The sequence below is a fragment of the Netta rufina genome, assembly GCF_964035555.1.
Source record: "Netta rufina genome assembly, chromosome: 6".
Taxonomy (NCBI): Eukaryota; Metazoa; Chordata; class Aves; order Anseriformes; family Anatidae; genus Netta; species Netta rufina.
Window position 1 is genome coordinate 4,391,979 of NC_140129.1, and position 23,988 is coordinate 4,415,966.

The window sequence follows — 23,988 nt, forward strand, 5'->3', positions numbered from 1 at the left end:
CATGGCTGGGCCAAGTCTGTGGCACAGAGGCCACAGGAACTACCGCAGATTATGCAGGGATAAAGAAGAGTCTCGGACTGTGCCTTTTCCAAAATAAATACAGCATAACATTTATGTTTGAAAAAAAGAAAACTATCCTGAAACCTGGTGAAACCTCATCGTTCTGCATCATTAACTTCTAATCTCTTTGACTGGGGGAAGAAGCCACGCTTCTCAAAGAAACTTGAGAGAGATCCGCTGATCCAGACCGTGTAGGAAGCACCGGTGGGTGATTCATGCCTTTCTTCACAGCCTTGATGCCAACCCCCCTGACTTCAGCCACAGTCATCTTCATCATCCGTACTAGTCCCTGGGTGGGGCCCAAGAATCAGAGCAGCAGCACCGAATTTCTCTACAAAGCGTGAGGTGTTTTCTTCCAATTCCAGGAATAAAATAAGAAATTCAGGGTGGATTCCTTCTCCAGATTCTAAAACCTTCCAAGTAGGTTGTTTTGAGTGTAAACTACTAGACATTGCCCCTTCGAATTAATTTTTGTCAGACATACATTAAACTGGTGAAGGATAATGGAGCCCCGGAGCTTAGCTATGGCATATAAACTATTGTGCAGTTCTGCTCTGCCTTTGTGAACCAGACTTTCCTTTCTTCTTAATGGAATTAGCAAGTGAGACATAGAGCTGAGCACCGTGCATCCATCACAGAGAGAGAGAAACCATTTCTCATCTTCAGTTTTGTAAAAGCGCTAGGAAAATTGCATCCTTGCGTATGCAGATTTGCTTGGCTTTCAATTTAGTCAGGCTCTAAGTCAGAGGTTGTCACACTAAACAAATAGATTAGTTCGGAAATGTTGCTGCTTTTCCATCGAATTGCTTAAAAATTGAAAAAAAATATTTTACTATTTTGACAGCTGTGTGGCAGCAGGAATGCTTCCTCGGTGTGGCTGCCACCTGCATTCACACACATGCCTGGCATTTGTGAATACAAGAATAATACAACTTATACATTTCTTAAAAACATAAAGCTGGGATTGTTAGCTGCATTTACAAGTGCAAGATTTCATTAAAACACACATAAGGTTTATTGCCAGTGAAAATCCACAAAAGGCAACAGATGAGCTCTTCAAAACAGTGAAAGAGCTCCATATAGACTGGATTTCAGGCCATACATTACAGATATTTTTGGTCTGCGACCTGGGGAAAGCAATGAGGGCATTTCCCTCCAGGAGATAAAACTGTATCTTGCCCCATGTGCCTGGATAGCCTTCAAGATGTCCAATTGTTCAGAAATGTAAATGTCTACAAACATCTGAAGCCTGGGGCTTATAAATTCAGTATGATGTAAGAACAGAGCTGGTCTTGACTTAAAAAAATACTTTCTTAATAGAGTCAGCTAGAGAAGGCATTTTTGTCTACCCAACCCAGGCAATCCTGAGAGAGAAGTTTTCCAAGAAGTAAAGCAGAGGAAACGTCTCAGTTCTCTGGCTGGGATCTGGAGGCTTCCAAAATCAAGCTCACAGAAAGCAGTATGGCATTGACTCAGAAATAATGACCGTGTGTAGCTTAGTTTAATTTATGTAGCACTATAAAACACATAAGAAAACTATTCCTATTCAGGAGCTCTTTGAGTGGTTTTCAAAGGCAAAAGAGAGATTATCATGTTCAGATAGCGGCGTGGTCTCTAGCCCCTCTGCTGCCTTTCAGCTCCTCCACTGTTGGTGATATCCAGAAGAAAATAAAAAATGTAAAGATAGAGTCTGCCGGGTAGGTTAATAAATCTCACTGTCAGCTACTTCTGAACTAAAGTCTGAGTAGCCAGCAATGTCAGCTTGGTCCCCGAACCTTCACTTGTCCTGCAAGCTTTTTTTAAATGAAAAATTGCAGCTGCTTCTTTCTGTCATTTAACTCCTTGTTTTCAAAAGGTGCAGTGCAGAAAGTCCTACTCCGGCATTTTTCTGTGTCATTGGGTGGACCAGATGTTTTCCTTCTGAAACAGGAAAAACTGGGGCATTAATGTGATTGTGCAGGTGTGGGAATTACCACCTAGGCTATCCCAAGACTAGCAGTAGTTCTATGGAGTGCTTTTCTTACACAGAAAAGTCTTAAATTTATCTTCAGATCCTTTAACTTTGAATTGCATACGGTAAGCTTGGTAAAATGTGCCTCATTATTTTGGATTTTTGTTTTTCTGTGTGCGTGTGGTTTTATAATGAGAGAAATTGTGCCTTTTCATTACTTACGATTTCCCGGTGTCATGCTCATGGAACCTGTAATTGTTAGCATTAAAACTTACATTGGATCTCAGGTGAACTGTTAGACATCTCTTTATGGAGACTTATGTAGCTCGGGAAAAAAAGAGCATTTCCATTTGTGCCTTTAAAGCTTAGCCCTTAATTTAGTCACTAATGAATGTGAATCAGAAGTTGCGAATCAGTTTATGCTTTTACCCCTAATAAACAAATTCAGTAATGTTGTGAATGAACTTTATAATAAAAGCTATTTCATTTGGGCACGAGCACGGTAACCTGAAGATACATTATGTCCAGGCTAAGAATTTGGTCTGCAGGGAATGAACAGGAAAAGCAAACACCGCCTTGCAGCACCAAGACTGGCATGGGCAGCCTGAAACCCTAAAGTTGGACTAGGCTATTCTGCTGTTACCAGCTTCCCTGAAATATTTAAGTCCTGAAAATGAATTCAGTTGTCAAGCTTCATCAAGGTTTGGGGGCAGGGGTGGAGTTGGTAATACTGTATATTCTTCTATCAGTTTACTTCCAAACTGTTCAAGATTCGTGAATTTTGCTCCACGCACTGTCTCCCACTTCTTGCTTCCTCAGGACTGAGTACCTTATGTGTTGTTATTTTCTTACACCATTGTGTAACCAGTCCTCTGTAACATTTTGCTTTGTTAAAGGTTATGGATAAAAACAGAACAGTGTGTGCTATAGGGATGAGCAGACCAGGGCTCACACAGGCATTCCTACAGGTTCTTCCATTTGTGTCCCAGTCCATAAACAGGTATCATTTCTCAGTGTTTTGTTGTATTTGGAATATAGAAATCTACCTTCCTGGGCAAATACAAACCTGCTTATCTTTCGTCCTCTGCTCCATATTTTGGTCAGAGGCATGAATGAACTCCCAGGGAGGCAGAGCCTGCAGGAAAAAGAAAAGAGGCCTTGCTGCTTCCACGTGAAATTGTGATCCCTAAAACTCAACACCGCTTGAAGCAGGCCTGATTCCTTGAGCTGTCCTTAACCTGACACCTTCCTTCTAAATAGGATCACCTCAGGCAAGGGATATACAGAAAAAACAAATGCGGGAGGGGACCCTCAGAAAAACAGCAACATGGTTGTCACTCATGCAGTTATGCTCTACTTAAAACCAGTCATAGGATCTGTTTCTTTCCAGCCTTTGTTTTCAGAGGGTTTTGGAAATGAAGAATCAGCAGCATGGTCTACAACCCCCCTAGAAAGCTGCCTTGAACACCTGGAATACCTGCCATAATGCATGGCCCCTCGGAGCACATGGGCGCTGTCATTGCAGCAGGACTTAGGGTTATCAAGGACAAGGTTAGTTCATATCTGACTAAATCACGTTGTGCCACCGAGTCAGTACTGTGTCTTTGCCAGTGCTGAGCTAAGATAGCCCCAGGTGCAGCCCCTGATGGCAGGAGTACCGGCGTTAATGCCGTCCAGCAGTGCAGGAAGGGCCCAGCCACAAAATCGCTTCCACAGACCCATGGTTAGATTTACTGCAAGTGGGCCCAGACCCAGTCGGTGTCAGCTTTGTCGGCATTTGGGGAGGAATTTCTCTCACCCTCGGTTTCGGCCTTCCTCTGGGCTCCATGTGCTCTGATTAGCTCAAGAGCTGTCCTTGAAGGCTGCTGCTCAAGATGGTGCCCAGCAGCTGTTTGCCATCCACAACACTAATTTGAATTAGTTAATGGGAACCGAGGAGTACCGTGGTATATTTTTATTCTTGGCAGCTCTATTTCAGGCCTCGTCTCTGAAAATCTGCTGTTAGGAATTCTTCCCAAGGATTTGAGAGTTAAAGTTGTAATGAGCTGCTGAAATACCCATTTTCAGGAAACATCAACGTTTAAATATTCGTGTTTGATCTAGTCTGAAATGTAAAAAAATATTTTGAAATATTCATGGAACTGAATTTCTTCAGAATTTTGTTTCATGGGTATTTTGGCATTCTTTATGAAATGTTAGATGTCAAAATATCATGAGATGAAAGTATATGACAGTTGTAATAAATAAGTTGTATATTAAGGAAAGTTGCTACTCGGAACTGACTAAAACATCTTTCTTAGAAGGAGTATCATCATGTCAAGTTACAATACAAACATGAGATAATTTGCTCATTTCGACACCTGAAATGGTAACCTAAACCTAAAGATAAGTAAGGGTTTAGCCTAGACACGGGAATTACAAATGCATCTGGCAAAATGAAAAGAAATTTGGTTGGGGAAGAGAAGAAGGAACTGGGAGACCTTCAGAAATAGGCTATATGGAGAAAAGTAGCAGTTTTTGCCTAGCTTAGTATATTTTTGTGAAGAAAGTAAAGACGGAAATATTATTGTCACTTTGCTTCTTTCACTTTTGAATGGTTCCACTTTTTTCATCGAACATACCTGCTAAAACGCGCATGGTGCGCTGATTGGCCAGGCAATGCAATGTATCTGTTCTTTTCCTGTTTCCTAATATTTTGTGTATTAGACACTGAACCCGCTAGTGACAAGAAGTTGTGTCATAAGAAAAAAAAGATTGTGCTTATAGGAAGTAGGCAAGGCTGTGGGAGATGCAGCATTTGAATGCCAGCTCCCCTTTCTCCACTCCTTCTTGCCAAAGGAGCATTCCTCTGGACTCGGGAGGAGCCCAGCTGTGGAGTTTCCAGGCACACAGCCGTACCGCCGAGCAGGAGGAAGCACCGTGATAAACCGAGGTTCAAAAGCAGCATCTACCTGCTTAGCAAGGTGACTTCTCCCCGCCTCGGGCTGTCATTTTAGCGTGTACCCGTCAGTGTTCGGGTGGCGTGAAGCTCCCCTCCTGCAAATGCAGCAGCTGCACCCGAAATGTGCTGTTATGTAACCGGTGGCGGCGCGTTTCATAATTTTATCAGCGCTGAATTGAAATGCATTTCTTTGCCCGCTGCTGCTCTGACCAGCCTTATCCATTTTAGACAGCGTTACATAACGGCAAAATATTTTTTTAGATGGGAAAAAAAAAAATTAAAACCTTCCCTATGGTTTTAATCTCCCTCTTTCATCTGTGGTTTAAAGCTGTGTCAGGTGTACAACAAAAACACCCCCTCCCCGGGGTATTTCATTTACGATTTCATTTAATAATGGAAGCATGCTTCCATCAAGCTGGGATGGGAAAGGATTAGGTAAAAAATATCGTTCTGAAATCAAGTAGCATAAGTCTAGCCTGCCTGTGTGCTCTGCAAATGAAGGAGCCATGGAAGGGCTTGCTGTTGGTCGATAATACCAAACTGATAAACTATCAGTGTTTTGTCAGGCATAATGTATGCTAAACATCTTCCTCTGCAGCTTGCCTCGACGAGAACTCTGACTGTTTTTAGACACATCTGGCACTGCAGATTTTTTTTTTTTCTACCCTGTATTTCAGTGATTTACAGGGCCTTGGCTGGGCAGAAGGATGTCAGCTGTGTGGTTTAAAATACGGTTAGAAGAGGGGATAAGATTTAAAGAGGCAGGAGGTAAAATCCGGGCCTCGTTGAGGCTAGTGGGAGAATGACCACTGAATTTAAGTGGCTTCCTGATTTCTCTGGACCTTTTTTCATCCATCTTCATTCTTATTACATTTTCCATTTCCAGAAATTGCCCTTTTTTTTTTTTTTTTCCCATTCGGCTTCTTTCCAGCTTGAGGCATGGGAAAGGAAATATATTGAACTCCTCACTGCTGAGTGGGAATTTCTAACACACGGTCTGCTAAAAAACAATCCTCTCAGGTGTTGCAAAAGATTTTAACTGGGCAGATACAGAAAGCAAAGTTGTAGGCCACTGCCATCAGTTTTATGATTCATTCCTCAGGGGAGACAGGTGAATAAAACCAAGGCCAGCAAACTGAGCAGGATTCATCCTTCCAAAAGTGCAGTGCTTTGCTCAGTGCAGAGGAATGATCACAGCTGAGCAACATGCCAATAAAATGTATTTACTTTTCTGTATAATCTGAACAAAAGCAGTGACAAGCTAGGTTGAAACCATGCTTGTTAGTCAACATCAGTCAACATCATCTCTCTTGAATAGTCTTGGGCCATTCAGGGTCACGTTCTGGTAACTAAAATAACCAAGGGTTGCACAAGGGATTTGCAAGGCACGTGGTTCAAGACGCCTTCAAAAGACCATGAGCAGGAGCTGGGCATTTTTACTTCAGTCTCCTGTTTTCTTACAAATGTACAGCTCTTTCTTGAGTTTCCTGGGTTAATTCTCTAGGGAACCATGTTCTTACAAGCACAGATGCTACCTTGGAAAAGAACAAAAAGGAGGGAAGGGAGCTTTTGGGTATCACTCTGAGGCTTGGAAGCACCTTACAGACATAAGACCCCCCTGAAAAAAATAAAACGGAAAAAAAAGTAGAAGAAAAAATTGCCTTTAAGAGTCAAAATGGAATATAAAGTTAGTGCAAAAATAGGGCTGTGAATAGGGCTTCAGGTTGTCAAAAGGGTTGAAGGAGACGCCCTGCAGCTAAAATAACGTTGCTTGTCCGGTCTGTCACGTACCTGGGCTAACCTTTCCGTCTCCATGCCTGCCATCAGACCTCTCTGGCAGGTTTGCCATTCATGCTCGCTCTCAGCTGTAATTTTTAGAGCTTGCTTGAAGCATGCAACCAAACGCTAACCTCTTATAACATCATGCTGGCAGGCCTAAAAATAAGTCGGAGACCTTTTCAAATACTGCCTCATGCCATCCATTGATCTCAGCAGAAAACAATCCATTCAGACCTGGAGTTCCTATTGGAAATTAGGGGACAGCCTGGTAATTGGATTAGGGTGTGCTTTTATTTGCAACAGTGTCTGAAAATGAAGCTCCTGCTTTGTTTCATTGATTGTCTGCCCGATCTTTCTGCCAGTAAAAGCCACTCACATCGCTGAAGAGACGGGGTGAGGATTGATGGAAATGCAGAATCTTGTTACATAATGTGTGTGTGTTCCCATGAATATAATCAGGTAAATACAGATGATAAGTACATCTCCGTGCAAACATGAAAATGTGCTTTGTTAATCCACAGTTAAATTGCTTAAAAGCAATTTTCATCAACATGGTACTTAAATATTGGAAGAGTCACCAGTTGCAGCAATGTGAAAATTCCTGCCAGCCACCTTCCCGGGTGCCAAAGAGGGAATAGCTTGAGGCCATTGGGACGGTATGTGTGAATCTGTGGCCCTTGGAGTAAACATTATTGAAAGGCCTGGAAAGGAGAGAAAAAAGCAAGCTTGACTTACATATTTCCAGTGGTTGGTCAGAAATCCTAAAGTGAATTTAGGATTGCAGTTGCAAGGCACGTAGGGCACTACAGTGCTCCTTTTCATTAATCCCCCACAACAAATCCGCACCAAATTGGTGTTTATAGCTCTTACCCAATGTATCGTTTTCTTCCATCCTAGCCAGGCTGCATATTTAACCCCGTTATGTTTATGAAATACATCTATAGGCAGCTTAATTCCCACATCCTCCTTCAGACCATGCAGGAGTCACAGCTGCGAAGAGCCCCATGCCAGCCCACCCAGCCAAGTCCTGCCGGGCACTGAGAGCGCCGGCACCGTGCCTCTCCCCTTCCACCATCCCCGTGGAGGAAAACGCACCTCCTCGGTGGGCAAAGCTGCCATTGCAACCAAAATCCTTTATTTCTGCATGGGCACAAGTGGCACAGCCCCCCGGCCCCCTCCCCACACACGTTCCCGGGTGAGGGAAGCACCATCCGTCACGCAGCTGTCCCCCGTGGCGGAGCCGGCCGAACGATCCAGCTCCCTCCACACATCAATATCCTTGACACCCGTCTTAAAACTCAGCTCGTGCATATCCATCTACTGCTGGAGAAGTGTCAGGAGGGTACAAATATCCCGTCACTATTTTTAGGGTTGTATCAAAAGTATTTATCAGCTTTCTGGCCCTTCATCCCATTTGTCACATCGATGCTATCCGCCAGTCAGGGAGGTGAAGTCCTTCAGCAACAGTGGCAGATGGGTGAAACTCTAAAAGCCACGATGAACAGGATTTCAGCCGTGGTTAAAGGTGACTTCTGGGGGCTGCTGTGCCTGTTGTTACAATCAGAAAGCTCCTGTTGTCGTCACCCAGCAGCAAGCTGAGTTCAGGAGGTGGTTCCTCCTCACCTTGGCAGGGTGGGAGGACTTGGGGGCTGTCTTCTTGCCACCATGGAGCTGAGCTGAGACAGCAGTGAGAGTCCCAGCTGATTCCTGGTTACTCCACAATCTGCTGTAAGTGCCACCAGCACTCCCACACTTTCTGGTGACTCCCAGGTGCCACATCCTGCTATTCCTCCCAGTGGCAGTGTTCACAAAGTGGAGGCGATGAGAGTCTGGTCTCTCCACACACACAGTCCTGGTGGGAAGCTCTTCCAGCTCCGTGATCCTACATGGGGCAGCAGAGGAGCAGCTCTTGAATGTGCAGGTAAGGTACAGCTGCCTCGTGCTCCAAAACTGGGATGCCTCCCTAGCACTGCTGTTTTTCAGAAGGCAATGTATTCAGGTTGAAACTTTGCCCACGTACCATCTGCTCCAGCCTTATCTTTCTTTGACGAGAAAGCTGAATACGTGATGTCCAGTTGGCTCTCGTGGCGTTATGTAGGGTTGTGCTTTCCATTGATATTTGCAGTTTTGGAGGTCCCAAGCAGCTCTTGCAACAATCTCCTGCTCTTGTTCAGAAGTGGAAGATCAGCAACAAAAATCAATGCTGTCTTCGTAGCTGTAATGAGCATGTCCCACCGCCTTTTTTAGGACGGCCACAAGTTCTATCAGATGTCTGAGGCCTATTTGCAAATCCTGATTTATATTGCAGATCTTCTTCAGCCGTTTCATAGGAAATCTTGAGGTCTTGCAGTTCTGCTCTCCATGCTCCCTGTTCGCTATCAAAGGTAGAGCTGTAAGGCAGCAGACCTGCCCATAGGCTGTATTGATAGCTAAGGCTGCCAAGTTTTGAAAATGAGTTGTTTCAGGGCTTTTTGGCCTCTTCAGGAGGATGGTTCTGAGAAAGCTCGACTTTACTGAAGGCATTGCTTTGGAGTCGCAGCAGGCTCTGTTTACTCAAAGGGGAAAAAAATGTGGAACCTTCATATGCAAATGTATGGCATTTGGAAATGTCATATAGCTGCATCTACATATAAATAAGCTGCTCTCCAGTGCTGCACTAGCAAGGCAGCTTTGATATAGAAATTGCATGGTAGCACACAAAGCAGAAGCAGCGGGACACCACTCGGTCAGCTTCGAGGAGTTTTGTTCCTTAATCACCACTTAACTAAGTTAACTAATGTTGCTCTGCCGCTTCGTGTTGGAATAGCTGCTGTCTGAGTTTGCTCTGGAGGAGACCTGGGTGTTGGTAAGTGCTGCACGACAGGGACAAGAGGGCTGGGTCCTGAGCCCGGGTACTGCCCCTGTTGCATGCACAGTGCAGAGAATCCCTTTTCTGGAGGTGCACTGAGGCAGAGGGGCAGGAAGCACAAAAAGTGCTGCTTTAGTCCTTTACAAGATCTGGCTGCCTGGCTGCTTCCCAAATGGGGAGGAAGCGGCTCCTGTGGGGGGACCTGAGTGACGGGCACATCATGCCGAAACCAAAGATTAGCTGAGTTAGCACAAAGGAGGATTTAATCTATTCTAGGAACGGTGTTAACGCAGATTTATTCAATCCTGGAACAAAAGAAGAAAGCGCAGACTGTCAGGTCCCCTTTGCCCGGGGCTTTGATACATCCCCAATAAGGCCTCGCGTCGTTAAATTACATCCGCGGAAATGATGGCAGGCCCTGAGATGTGCCCTTACGGCGGCGATCTTAAAAAATCCGGTTTGTCCCCAAAAGCATGGGGAGGTGCCTTGAGGACAGCTCCCACACAGACCTTATGGGGAGCCGAAGACCTTCTCAGTTCAGTGGTGGAAAGCAGGCCCCCAAAGCCAGGCTGAGCCCGGCCCCAAAAACACAGTGATGCACTGCTCTGGGGAGCTGCTGGAGGAGGCATTCAGGTTGTCATCTCTTGACGGCCTCAAACCAAGCGTGGATGCATTTTTGCAAGTCTGTTTCTACCCAGGGCAGCCACAGGGGTAAGTGGATGAAACGTGGTGGTGGGGAGGTAGAGGTCAAACCCTGGTCATTGCGTCCCTGAATGAAGCAGTGGCTCCAGAGAGGACGTGTGTCTGGCGTGAGCACCTGACCGCTGAGACATGAGGTTTGAAGAAGCGCCTTAGCCCACAGGGCATTTTTTCTTTTCCCCTTTAGCCTGGTTGATGCTGCAGGGTGTTCTTGTCCAGAGGGGGGAGCGGTGGAGGTTCGCATGGGCTTGTGCAGCCGTGCTGGTGTGGGGTTGCGCTGCGCCTTGCGGCACAGCAGCTGCTCATGTGGGTAGAGCCTGAAGTGCTGGGGGTCTGTGCAGTCTCTAGGATGAGGCATCTGTGCCCAGCCAGTGAATATGGATGGGCTGTGGCCAGAGAAAAACACAAAAGAAGGTTAAAAAAAAAAAAGGAAGGAAACATTCACAGGCGTCAGTGAAAGTACTCGTGAATTTCTAAAGTCCCGAGATAGCTTTAACATATACATAGATATCTGCCCACAGGCTTCAAGTATTTTGTTGTCCATTTGAACATCTGTGATTATTAGTGTCTTAATTCATTAGTTTCTATTACTAATTGGCAGCAGGTCGAATAATTGTGATACACTGCTGCAAAAGACGGAGCACAGTATTTTTTTCCATGTGTATCAGGACATCTTACCATCATCTCAAATGTAAAAAGCACTAGATTATTTTTAAAAAGGAAAGTGGATGCTAGCTTATTCCAGGAAACTCATTTGCATGGGGACATTTAAAATTAATAAATTACTGTGTTGAGCAAGCCTATTTTCTGCCTGAGAAAAGGAGTGAATGTAATTTAATTCATAAGGTTCCATTTCTTTTTTTTCCTCTTGGTGAAGTAGCTAATACGGGGATGGTATTTTTTTGTGTGCTTTATGCGGAAAGATTAGCTTGAAATGTGTTCTTGGGTGGCTGCAGGATGTATTTAGCCTAGGGCTACAGCATACTGGTGCCAGACATTTTCCGCTGCCATTTGGTGTCTCACCTCCACCAGCTCGCAGGGAGAGTGGGCTGGTGAATCCCCTCTCAAGTGGCAGCGAGCACTTCCTCCGAAATTTCCAGTCCAACGCCTACCCAAGCATCTTTTCTTCCGTGTAAGGAGATGCTCTGTTCGCATGATGGTGAGCAACAAGGTGCTCACATGGTTTTCGACGAAAGGAACAGACTGGATCAGGATAATTAATAGGTCAGGTTGGAGCAGCTGCGACTGCAAGGCAGGGCTGTGCTGGTGGACGGCAGAACCAGGATTTCTCAGTACACGTCTTCATTGCAGGTATGGAGGAAGCCTGTTGAAGGGCTTCCTCCTTACTGCTTGAAGTTGCTGTGGGGCCTCAGTTCCTGGTGGATGATAGCAGAGGGGAAAGTAGCAGAAAGCCTGCTAAAGCAGCTCTGCGCTTTCCGACGGGACACCGTTCTCACTTCATTCCTCCTGATCTCACAGCGGCACCTTTGAATTGAAGCAGATACTGCAAATGTTGCCGAGTCCCTTTTCCCCAAAAAGAGCAGCAGATGCTTACTCTGCGAGGCCTGCAGATGAGCAGCGTGACCTGTCCCTCGGCTCAGCCGCGGGATACGGGCTCCCACCCGCAGCCAGTCACTCCAACAAACCTCAGGGCATCCTCTGCTGATGTGCCACAGGGCAGCGCTCTCTGGACCTTTATTTTGATTTCAGATAAGAATTGTCTCTCACACAGATCAGAAGAGCTTTGTTAAATAAGTTTCCAGTGCTACGCTCTAGGCAGCGTCCTTTTGGGAGAGCTGCCAAGGATGTAGAAGGGGGGAACAGACTTCCAAAAGGGGTTGAGAAGGTTAAGGATGTATATTTAACCCAAGAATCCCTTCCCCCTTTATAAATCCTCTGAAAATGTGATGTATAAGGAGTCAGCGCCTCAGTATCAGTGAGAGCTTTTGGCTGCCGATGTGACTGACCTCAGCAGTATTAAAAGATTTAAATTATTAAGTCAATTCTCCTTAACCACTGTCTCCAATGAGATAGGCGTCAAAATACTTTTCACTGCACATCAGTTACCATCTCCTCCTTTATTTGGTAAAATATATGTGTATATTTGCATTTGCAGGACCTCTCTGGGTCCCGTGATGACTGCACACAAAGTGTTAACGCTGTACTTGAGCCAATATTGTATCATAGTTATCAGTTATTATTTCCATAAGCTCCACAGCCTTGTAAATGCTAACGTGAGAGTTTACAGGCTGTGGCCCTCCACTTTGCTTGCCTGAAGCCATATGGAAAGTCTCCCTGACTCAAACGTGAAGAACAACGGAATTAATAGCCCTGCACAATTGATTGTTAAGTGCCTGGCAGTCAATTGTTGGACATAAGAATCCTATTTTTGCCTAGATTTTTATCTACTTTCTCCAAAGTGGATTGCAGGGACTTACGCCTGGGAGGAATTTGCTGTGCACTTCAGGCAGTACTTCATGTAATCCTCATCAAGGGCACTAATGGATTTATTCCTTTGTCAGTGGAGCTGCTCCAAACATTCAGTGGTGTAACAGAAGCTCCACACGTCTGCCTTTTTGAGTAGTTTGGCTGCCTTGTTTTCATCACTTGCAAAGTCAGCTCCCACAGCTGGACAGCCTGCTTCATGGTTTGGTTTTCAGCCTTCACTGAGAGACTTACTTGAGAATCCTCACGGTGCACATTCAGTTTTCAAAAACCTTGAAAGGAAGGCATATAGTTAAACCAGACATTAAAATAATACAAAGCATATTTGAAACAATTCTTCCTTTTTTTTTTCTTTTTATTTTTTTAAGGAGAGGAGAGAAACAGCCCCATATGTTAAGGAATTTAGACAAGATAGCTTTAAATAATTTGTATAACTTCTCAGAAGATAATCCATCAGGAGAATGAAGATCAGTCACACCGGATAATTTCCAGGACCCAATTTCCTACCCCAGCAAAATAGCTCATCGTCTCAGCATGTCCCTGCCATCCACAAAAAAAGGTTGGAGAGCAATGTTCAACTAGGAGACTCTTCTCATACTCAAGATGATAAGCTGCTTCAGTCTACACAAAGTAGCATCTGGCCTCAATGCATTTAAAAATAATCTGTTTTGACTAGTATATCTCATATGATAGGCTATCATGTCATGTTCTGACAGTAACAAAAGATGCGCACAATATGAAATGTCATGTTAGGCTAAAGACGCAAAAAAATGTTGCAGAAATGCAAAGATGTTGGTTTCATCACACTGGCATTTTCTGTCAGGAAAATGCTCCAAGAAAAAAGTTCCTGAATACTGTTATCTGGAGGGTGAGGGTGTTCTTCTTTCTAAAATCAAGACGAGAAGCATTTTGAGGATCGTGGCAGGAATTACATTTGTCCGGAGACAAGAAAGATGGGCCAAGTCAGTCCAATTTTATCTTTAGGCTTTGCACCTTTCTGTCTCAAATTCTGGCCATCAGAAAAACACACGAATTCGTCCTTCTGGTGCACATAGTTTCCAATTACAGTGCCGCAAGCCTGATGCTTGAGGAGTTGCTGCTGAATTTAGCATTCCTGCAGCCTGGGTGGCTGTGCCTTTGGTCCGTAGCATTGCTCGGTGAGTGCGTGGCAGAAAGTGGGCAGCATCATAGTTAGGCTCTGCTCTTCGTAGGCATGAGGCTGGTGTGGTGGAGGGGCTTCGGTGGTGCTGTGATCTGATTAACGAGGATTGCCTCCAGCACTGAATGTATAACTAATCCAAAATTATAATAAGGGGGGGGCGAATTGTAATTTATTTGACTTAATGCCTAGTTTTCATTTCTTGAACTTTGTCGAGTTCTTCCATCATTCATACTTGAAGCATGTTTTCCTTCATAGCCTCCCTTTTTAGAAATGATTTACAGTTCTTGTCCCACAGTTGGTACCACCCATGTAGGCCCTGGGATGTGTTGATGACAGCTGCTGCCTCCTCGATGGCTGTGTCACTGAACAGGGCCCGGCGCCCTCAGAAACGAGAGCCGGCAGTTCAGTGTGAGGGAACTGCTAAAGCCCATCTCAGGGTCTGGATCTCAGTTTTGAGTCTGAGAAGATGTTCCGTGTAACGAGAAAAATAACCTGTTTTGAGGTTGGGGAAAGATTTGGGGGGAATTCAAAATGTGCCCGAAGAGAAGGGGCACTTCTTAGTCTGAACTAAACGGTACCTTTCTTGTGGTCTCCTTCTGAATTACTGAGTGGCAGATTGAACTAAAATATAAGCTTTTCCACCCTCTCTGCCTTTATGTTCAGTTTCTAACTGCTCTAGAAGAGTCAGCAGTCAAAGCAAGAGTCTACAGACAACCCATATCTGAATTTTGTGGTTTGTTCCTAGCCAGGTGATATGTTGTGAAATGTGTCTCTTGTTCAAGTGCTAGGAAGGCCTAAGGCCATTTCATTTTAATTCAGCAAAGCATTTTTTTCCATCCTAACATTACACTGTAGGTGTAATTACAAGTTCTGTGGGATCCTAGATTTGCTTAAAAGTGTGCTAGAGACCCTTTTAAGGAAGACACGGTTTCTACCCACACGACTGTGGGAAGAGGGAAAATCGCTCCTCTCTTTCCCGGCCTACACACGGTGGAGAGCATCTGCACCCCCCTCTCAGGTCCTGGCGGATCGGACTGGCCCGAAAATAACAATTTCCCTCACCATCTTGGAGCATGCCTTTATAAAACTGAAACCAAATGGTATCTGACTGTTTTAGTAACACTGCTGGCTAATCTGAGGGAGGGATCCTGACGCTGGCTGGTGCCGATGCACAGGCATCACGCAGATGTCGCGGTCCCTAGGAGGGAAGGACTGGAGCCCGACACACAGGCACACGCAGAGCACGCTCCTGTTCTGCAGAAAGGAAGCAAACTTCCACCAGAGGAAGATTTGAAGGAAACAAGTAGAAGCAATAGAAAAAAATGCAGGTTAGTAAGGATCCCTTACTTCTTTCTGCACTTCCCAGGACAGAATCCTAGAGTCATTAAGGTTGGAAAAGACCTCCAAGATATCCGGTCCAACCATCACCCTACCGCTGATCCCACCCACTAAGCCATGTACCCAAGCACCATGTCCAACCTTTCCTTAGACATACTTGAATGTGGACCATAGCAGAGGTCCAGCACGGGGCACTGCATGTGGATGGAGCCCAACAAGTCCTGGGACATCAGCATTTTTGGGGGTTCTCCTGGAGACCAGTGCTACTAGCTCAGTGTCTGCTTGTGCCTCCCTGGGGACCCACAGGCTGGCGTGTCTCATGGAAGCATAGGAACCAAGTCCCTTCTGTTAAATAAAAAAGGTGGAAATGCAGCACTCTTGGTTCGGTTTCTGACTTCGTGGGCTGTGCTTTTGTGTTTGCTGCAGATTTCTTCTGGAGGTTGAGAGAAAACAGCTAGGGCTGTGAAATAAAGTCTGGCATTGCTTCCTCCTATCCCTTCAACCCTATTCTTTCATCTCTCCCAAAGAGGAGAATGTTGTGCTTGATCCTGAAATGTCCTGAAAGTCTTGGAGATGAACAAGCAGTTCGTGCTCTCTAAAGGGATGTAGAGGGTGCCCTGTCATTCCTGTTTTCTGGGAGTGTGTCCTTGTCTGTCTTAACGTAAGGACAACATCACCTACTTTATTAGTGCAAGTTGTCAGAGGCTCTTAAAACTCTCCTTGGACAGCAGCAACAGGAAAGGATCTGAGTCTTGGAGCTGCCACACGCGCTTCCCACAGATGGGAGGATGCTGTGGCATGCCTGTGGCCGGCCAAGTGGCTGAGGAGCACGGCACGGACTGCAGCTGGGCCTTAGCACCCAGGGACTTCGTTGGGAGGGTGCAAGTGCCTCAGCTCACTAGTGTGCAAGTGGCATTTCCTTAGACATCACAAAGTTTTTCTCCTTTTTTTAAAAAAAAAAAATAATCATATCTAGATGACGCTATCACAGGAAAAGGATTGTTATTGTTTGAGATACGATAAGCACTGGTTACACGGAAAAATTTGTTTCTGGTAACTGTGAAATATTGTGATTATGACTTCTCCCAAATAGAAGAGGAGTGCATCCTAGATTATATTTCAAGCCAAAACAAGCCTTGCCTGGGGGTGAGGGGGCAATCTGTAGAGGGTAATAGAAATGATTGAGCATCTTTCATGTGCAGCTCTGTAATCAGTATGGGAATAGTCAAATTTTGTTTTTCCGGCGTCTCATTTGCTGTAACTCAACAGGAATTAGCTATGCAGAAGAATGACAGAAAGCCCTGCAAAGCTTTGCGTCTGCATCAGTTTATTTTTCTCCTGCCTGAGCACCTGTTTCAAGATGCCAAACCTTGTCTTGTTTCACATAAACAACATCTTCCGCGTCTCCTCCTTTTGATTTTCCTCTCTTTCATGCGTTGTGTTCTTCACCTTGCCCTGTGCTGTCAGGTTAACGTTGCCTTCACCTCTGTTCACAGAGAATGCAAATAAACTGGAAGAAAGTGCACGAGGGATCTACATCCCCTGTCCAGAGCATTACAACGGCTTCTGCATGCACGGCAAGTGTGAGCACTCCACTAACATGCTGGAGCCGTCCTGCAGGTAACCCTTGTCCTGCTGAGGAGGGAAAGCCACACACACAGAAATACCAACTTACAAAAATACTTACTCTAGATAAACTATGGAAAATGATGGTAGCCTCGGCCCTTTGTGCTGCAAAATGGATTAGGATTTAATTATTCAGCAAAGTCCCTGCTCTATGTGGCAAAGAGGTATTGAGTTATGCACAGTGTTAGTTGATTGTAAAAACACTCTATAACCTCCAGGTGTCTTGAAATATTTCTGAAAAAGCACAAAGTGCACAGGCAGCCACCCTCGGTCTGAAGGAGAGGGGTGCCCCCAGTGTGGTGGGGCAGCAAGATGGGGTTAAGGAGGTCCCCCAGGCTGGGAGGTGGCTTTGGAGGACGTCAGGGCGGGAGGAGGAGGAGTGGTGAAAGCACCGTGGCTGCTGCTGCTGTTGACCAACTTTTGCTTCTTCCTGCATGGGCTTTTTAGTGGAAACAGAGCTGAAGGGGAAAGCTGCTGCCTGTTCCCCAGAATCACAGAGGGGGGGTGCAGGGCCGCGGGATGGGAACCGGTGAGCAGCGCAGCGGGCGGCGCTGGGGTGGATGGTTGCAGCATCACCACGGGGTTTTTTATAGCAGCCAGACAAAATGTAAATGATGTATCCACTTGCAGGAACATCTAATCACATTTCATATGGAGCTTGGATGATTGCTTATCACCTCCTTAGGGGTAATCTGCATAAGGAGCCACAACGAGATGGCTTTCAGCCCTCCCCCACCTCCCCAAAGAAAGGGAGAAATCTAAAATATGTTGTGCGAGGTACTAAATGGATTCTTTTTCTGATGTGCGAGTGCTTCCACGCAGTGCTAGATGAGTCCTGGTCCTTTGGGCACCTCCCAGCACAGCCTCTGTGGTTCGCACTCACAAACCTCAGTGGCACAGGACTTGGAGCCTTCCCTATGAGACATCCAAGGTGGCACCAGTGCTCTTGCTGAGGACCCACCCTGCAAAAAGAAAATGCATAAGCTTGTGCTTAAGCCACTGGTTATTGATTGATGTTTTAGATAGACTTTGTTTCAGAGTTGTTCAAAATCAGCAGGTGTAACTGGAAGAAGTATTTTTCGTTTCAGGTGCGATGCCGGCTATACTGGACAACACTGTGAAAAAAAGGACTACAGCGTTTTATATGTGGTTCCAGGTCCAGTACGATTTCAGTATGTCTTAATAGCAGCTGTGATTGGAACTATCCAGATTGCTATCATCTGTGTTGTAGTCCTCTGTATTACAAGGTCAGTATCTCTGATACTTTGCAATAGAAAAAAAAAAAGGACATTTTTTTCCTGCTTTATGCGCTGATTGTACAGATTTCTGCAGTGACACTTGTGATAACAAATACCATTCAGTTCACCAGCAACAGGTGATATCGCCTGGTCCCACCAGCCAGAGCTCCTTTATTGTTAAGACTGCATTTTTACTTCCTTTTTTAATCAAACTTAGGTGGCGATGGTGCCTACAGCAAATGAAAGTTCCTATTTTGTATTCAGATGCTTGGACAAATATTGTTCATAGAAATAAGGGGGATATAAACACGGCAGCTGGATCAACACTTAATAAAACCAATCATATCTCCATCTGGTTTCCTCAAGGGCCCATTCCCTTAGTCCTAATCAGGCAAAGCATACAAACTTTAAAGCCTGTTTGCAATCCCATTGATTAAATGATTTCATTAGGCTTGTATACATGTTCAAAGGTACTGCACATGTTTAAGGTCTAAACTAGATGGTGGCACACCAAACCACGTGTTAAATTATTTTTTAATGAGGAGGAAGGGTTTATTTGAATGGAAACAACAGCCCCAAGGTGGCTCAGAAGGGAGGGATAAACACGGTCCCTCCACGTGTGCTTTCCCTCTGAACTTTGATCGCCTCTGGGAGGGTCGGGGGTGAGTTCTGAACGTCAGGCATTTTCAGGCTTCCCTCAGAAATCACAAGGTTAAATTCACTCAGCTGGCAGCACCGATACAGCACTCTTTTAGAAATAAATTTCTATAAAAAAAAGACAAGAAAGTAAAAGCCAGGTATCACACCTCTGTAGAAAATAAAATTTCTAATATATTTCTAATAACCTGTTGCACTACCTGGCTGGAAGACAAGTGTAGCATTTCCTCCTGGAAAAGACAAAAAAAAAAATAAAAATTCATAAATCCTTCTCTGGCCTAAAGGCATAAAATGAAACCATCTGATGAAACCAAGCTGCTTTTTGGCTAAGCTGAGGCCATCAACCCAATGCTAGATGCTGGAAGAGGCAATGGATAATATTGTGAGGGTATTTGCAGAAGTAATTCAAACAACCAAACGGGTTGTGTGGGAAGAAGGTGGTGTAGTAACTGATAATGGAAAAAATGCTCGGTGCCATTTTTTTGAGGGACTGTGGTTGTGGCACCTTCATGCAGTAAATCAAAGTGCCTCAGAGTGAAGAGTGAAGACAGGCTGTGCTGTGTGATCTGGCACTGCAATGCAAATTACCTATCACCCTGTTTTCGTACATAGACGTTACCTTTTCCCATAGACTGCGTAACCAAGTTAATTTGTGATCTTTTGACTTTTCTCTGTAATGCGTGTAATTACTGCAGAGCATTCTCCAGCCCGGCATAATGATTTGAGATACATTTGCAAAAGTGTACTCTTAAGTGGCTTAAGAGAAATCCATGTGACAGGAGAGCGTTGTGGCAGCATATGCATAAGTAATTGAGTTTTTGAAGTCATCTGCTTCAGAGAACCTGCCTGCACTGGTTTGAACTCCCTGCCCTGAACTCTTGAAAATGCTAAAACCACCCTCACAGCTTCCTGGGAGAAGGCAGCGAAACTGCACGCAGTCAGAGGCCAGTACAGCCACATCCTTTGCTGCTCTTTTCAGCGCAGCTTCACCTAATTAATTTATCAAAAGAGCTCGGTGCACTGTGTCCAAGCCCTGCACTCGAGCTGCATGAGAATACCACGGCAAATTTTCTAGCTGTTGGTAAAATCTTACCAACTAAAATCTTACCTGTACGATGGTGCACATACGGGTGGCGGCCACCAGTGCTGGAAGGCCCTGATTTGGGCTTCAGGGGCTCTGCTCCTTGAGGAGCTTGGCCCCCTGGCTGCTCATCACTAGTGCCAGCAGAATGAAGGCTCTGAGGTGCAGGAATAGGGGACCAGAGAGCAAGAGGTGCAGGGGGAGAGTGATGGAGCAGTGCGGCACAGGCCCTGCGCCAGAGGACTTTGAGCGTAGAGACAAGGCAAAGGGCAGGCAGCGACAGAAAGGAGGAGGATGGTGAACAGCGTAGGTACAGCCTGGTGTCATAACGGTTCTCAGCAGTTTTCTTTACGGCTTTGCATTTTTTAGTGCTTCCCTAACGTTTAGTCACAGCAGCTTATTTATGTGAAGGAATAACTTGATTAAAAATGAATGGGCGACGCGTTTCACCCGCTGTGAGTCGCGCGGCGAGGAGCTCGCGCTTGGGAGCAAGCCTGGGCGGAGGGCGGGTGGGCAGCCCCAGCTCTGGTGCCTCGTTCACACCGCTGTGACTGCCGGGGTCGGAAGGGAGCCCACAGAGGTCTTCTGGTAAAAGTTACGGCTGAGGAAAAGCTGTCACTCGGTTTTTAGTAAGTGGTTATTACCTCTGAAAGGCTGGTTGAATGCCAGCACCCTTCTTAAGAAACCCAGACACAGCATCCTTGTAAGTCCAGCAGCATTGCATTTAAGCAATGTGCTGTCAGAACCTGGCCCTGGTGCCTTTCCAGAGCACGTCTTTGCTTCCATCGATCGGTGCCATCGCGTATTACGCAAGGAAAACACGGGTATTTGGGGTAAGAGATGCTTTCTCATGGCCTTAATTGGAGTAATCGCTATGTTTGCATCGATCTCTCTTAACCTCAGACTGAGTGACCATGTAGGTACCGTCAGATTTTGGGGAAGCACTTTTGGCGGCTGAAACTGCCACCAAAGGCTTTTTGCCCAGCCCCGCTTTGCTTGGCTGGGGCAGACCTGGTTCAGATCCTCATCATGGGGCCGTGGGAGGGAGCCCTGGGCACCCGGAGAGGCCGCCTGGGGACATCGGGGCCGGGAGGCTGTCAGCACGCACGGGGTGTGGGGCTGAAGGAATCAGCCCAGCGCCTGCTACCGACGGCTCCTCGGCTCGCTCAGGGAGGGTTGGCAGCCTTTTGGGGAGCAGGCAGTGACCAACGAGCTCGTGGTGAAATCACAAACCAGCCCAAGTCTGCGTTGCTTGCATAATGAAGGCTCTGCCATAACCTCTGCGAGCGGTGGGAATGCCGGCTGATTTTCCCCGTAGTCATGCTAGCAGCCTGCTTTCCTGCTTCCAGGCAAGGAAAGAGGCAAAATGTAGCACACAGCGATACAGCTTCTCACGAGGGGGTGGTCCCGTTGGCTTAGACGTGCGACAAGTCAGGACAATCTGACCCATATTTCGTTAGACACTTATATAATTGCGTTTCAGCAATGGGAAATGCTTCATAAGTCCTCATGCTCTTGCTCTTACTTAGCCTTTCAGTCGGAGTCATGAAGCTATAGCATCATTTCCATTCAACGGGGGAAAAAAATAGCCCGAGCCTTTTTGATTGGAAAGGGTCACTGAAACTTTCACGGCGGTTTGCTGCTAGAGGGTGACTCGACACGGAGCTGAAGGCAAGTGCCGTGAGCTCGCATGGCACTGAGAAGGGCTGGGCACCCCCGGCGTGACCTGCAGGGCTTCACAAGGTGCTGCTGAAGGCAGCTTCGTGGCACAGAAAAGCAAGTGAGCTCAGTGCAGAGGGATTCTCCTCCGTGTCAGCGTGCTCTGGGGTGCTGCAGGGCTTCCCACCGCGCCGCTCCAGGAGGGCGTAACTCCTGCTGAGCATCAGCAGGAGACAGGAGGAGCTTGTTCCTCACCCTGTGCAAAATCCCAGCTAGGTCACCCCCGTGAGGGACTGATCCCATTGCTGGCTGGGTTTCTGTAGCTCACCATTTTCCTGCTGATCCCACAAACACAAGGAGTGCGAACATCTTAGAGGGTGTTGGTGTCGCCCTGCTGCGGTTCTGCTCGCCCGGCAGTTTCGGCTGTAACCCTTTGGCTTTCCGTCGCTTGTCACCTCCTGCGACTGTCACCAGGGGCTGGACATCCCCACGCTCTCTGTCTAAGGGAGCCTCTCCGTGGAGGGAGGCATTCCCCGGAGCCAGCGCTGCTCTGGGTGCAAGGTTGAAACATGCCCTTGCCGAGGAGCACCATGAGGTTTGGTCCCAATGCAAAAGAGCTTTGCTTTTGCAGCCATCCAGAGGAAAATAAGGCGCTGTCTGTGCAGTGCAGCTGCTGGGTGAGGAGTGTAGCATCCGCGGGGAAAGGTGCTGCTCACTCATGTCCCGAGCATGGAGCTTTTCCCTGGAAGCTGACAGTGACCGTAGATGCTCAGCTCTTCAGAAGGGCAGTCAGCAGGAGCATCCACTGCTGCATCCGCTTTGTAAATACTTTCTGGGCCTGTGGTGCCGGGCAGGTGAGCATGAGACCCTCCTACATTGTCCAACAGCACCTTGCTGAAAATAATCTCATTGTTTTAAATCATTGCCCAACTACAGCTGAGCACCACAGCACAGGAGGGGCTGTAGCGAGGAGCAGGAATCTTAAAAAGTTTCCCCTACCAGGCTTTTGTCTATGGCTTGGTGGTTTTGTCCCCCGGCAACACGGGGTGAGGCACAGTCCCCTCGACATCCCGTCGCCTCGAGGAGGACACCCGAGGCGTGCCAGCAGGTCCCTCTTTTAGCACCCATGTCCACTGTGCAGAGATGCCTTGTTGCGAACGGCGTGCTCTTACGGCTCTCTTTTCCAGGAAATGTCCCAGGAGCAACAGAATCCACAGACAGAAGCAAAACACAGGGCACTACAGTTCAGACAACACGACGAGAGCATCGACAAGGTTAATTTAAAGAGCGCATGTTTCCACAATGGCAAAACTAACTGCAGAGAGCTTGGACTACAAAATACAGTATTATAGACAAAAGATTAAGACAAGATCTACACATGTTGCCTTGCATTTGTGGTAATCTACACCAATGAGAACATGTACTACAGCTATATTTGATTATGTATGGATATATTTGAAATAGTATACATTGTCTTGATGTTTTTCTGTAATGTAAATAAACTATTTATATCACACAATATAGTTTTTTCTTTTTCATGTATTTGTTATATATAATAAATACTCAGTGATGAGAAAAAAAAAATTGGCTTTCTTAAATTTGCTGTATCTCATAGCTGTGTATAGTCTTGGGCTATTGTACGTGGACACTAACAAATCTTCTTTTCTTTCTTTTTCCAGTTCTAGTGGCAATTTTGAGTCTACTGAACTCAGTAGTAGGGTTTTGAGTTGGTCCAAGATCAGCGACAATTATGGATGTGGGAAAGGTGAAGAATAATTTAACCTACATTGAGGAGGGATAAAATATTTCAGATCCGGACTCAACTACATTTCATCAGCTGCCTTCTCCCATACCATCCATCTTTACTCTCCCATAGCTTAGAGAAATCCTTGCCTTCTAAATTAAGTCCTAACTGAAGGGGAAATGGAAATTCTTGGTAACTGCTTATGGGAGTGCCGGGGGTAATGTCTCAGTTTGGGAGGGAATTAGGTGTCCGCCAAGGTGAACCCTGCGAGAATGCACTGCAGCATCTCCAACTCTGGTCACTGGAGTGAGTGAAAATTGCTTCCTACTGTTGATTGAAAATTATTAGGTTAAAAAAGTTAATAACATAATAACAGCTGAAATGCCAGCACCATTTGTACCTCATGAACATGCTGATATAATTTATTTTTTTCAAAGAGAAGGTGAAAACCACTCAGAAAATACCTTATGAATAACTTTATGGGTGACCCTACTCCATTAAATGTAATGAACTCAAATGTTGGCTATACCTCGGGAAAATAAGGGCATGCGTTTTGTCACATCCACATGATGGACAAGATGCAAAGTTATTTCCATGGTAGCTGAAACTCTCCAAACCACTTTCTTTTGGGAAGCTAATATTACTCGAGTTTGTGCTATGAATTCTGAAGATGACAGAGTGACACTGAAGGGCAGAGAGTGGGCTCTTCACTCGTGCTGGATCGCATCCACGCCACTGATTGCCTGCTGGAGCACTGGTC

General features: G+C 45.9%; 1 protein-coding gene across 1 annotated transcript in view; it reads left to right on the forward strand.

The window, feature by feature from the left end:
- Positions 1 to 23,260, forward strand: part of TMEFF2 (transmembrane protein with EGF like and two follistatin like domains 2) — a gene marked incomplete at both ends in the record, with an annotated part of 111,520 nt that extends 88,260 nt beyond the window's left edge. Inside the window, 4 exons of the mRNA XM_084289396.1 lie at positions 16,720 to 16,843; positions 17,938 to 18,096; positions 22,672 to 22,758; positions 23,164 to 23,260. Coding sequence (XP_084145522.1) covers positions 16,720 to 16,843; positions 17,938 to 18,096; positions 22,672 to 22,758; positions 23,164 to 23,260 — 467 coding nt within the window. The remainder of the gene's footprint in view (positions 1 to 16,719; positions 16,844 to 17,937; positions 18,097 to 22,671; positions 22,759 to 23,163) is intronic.
- Positions 23,261 to 23,988: the final 728 nt, after the last annotated feature.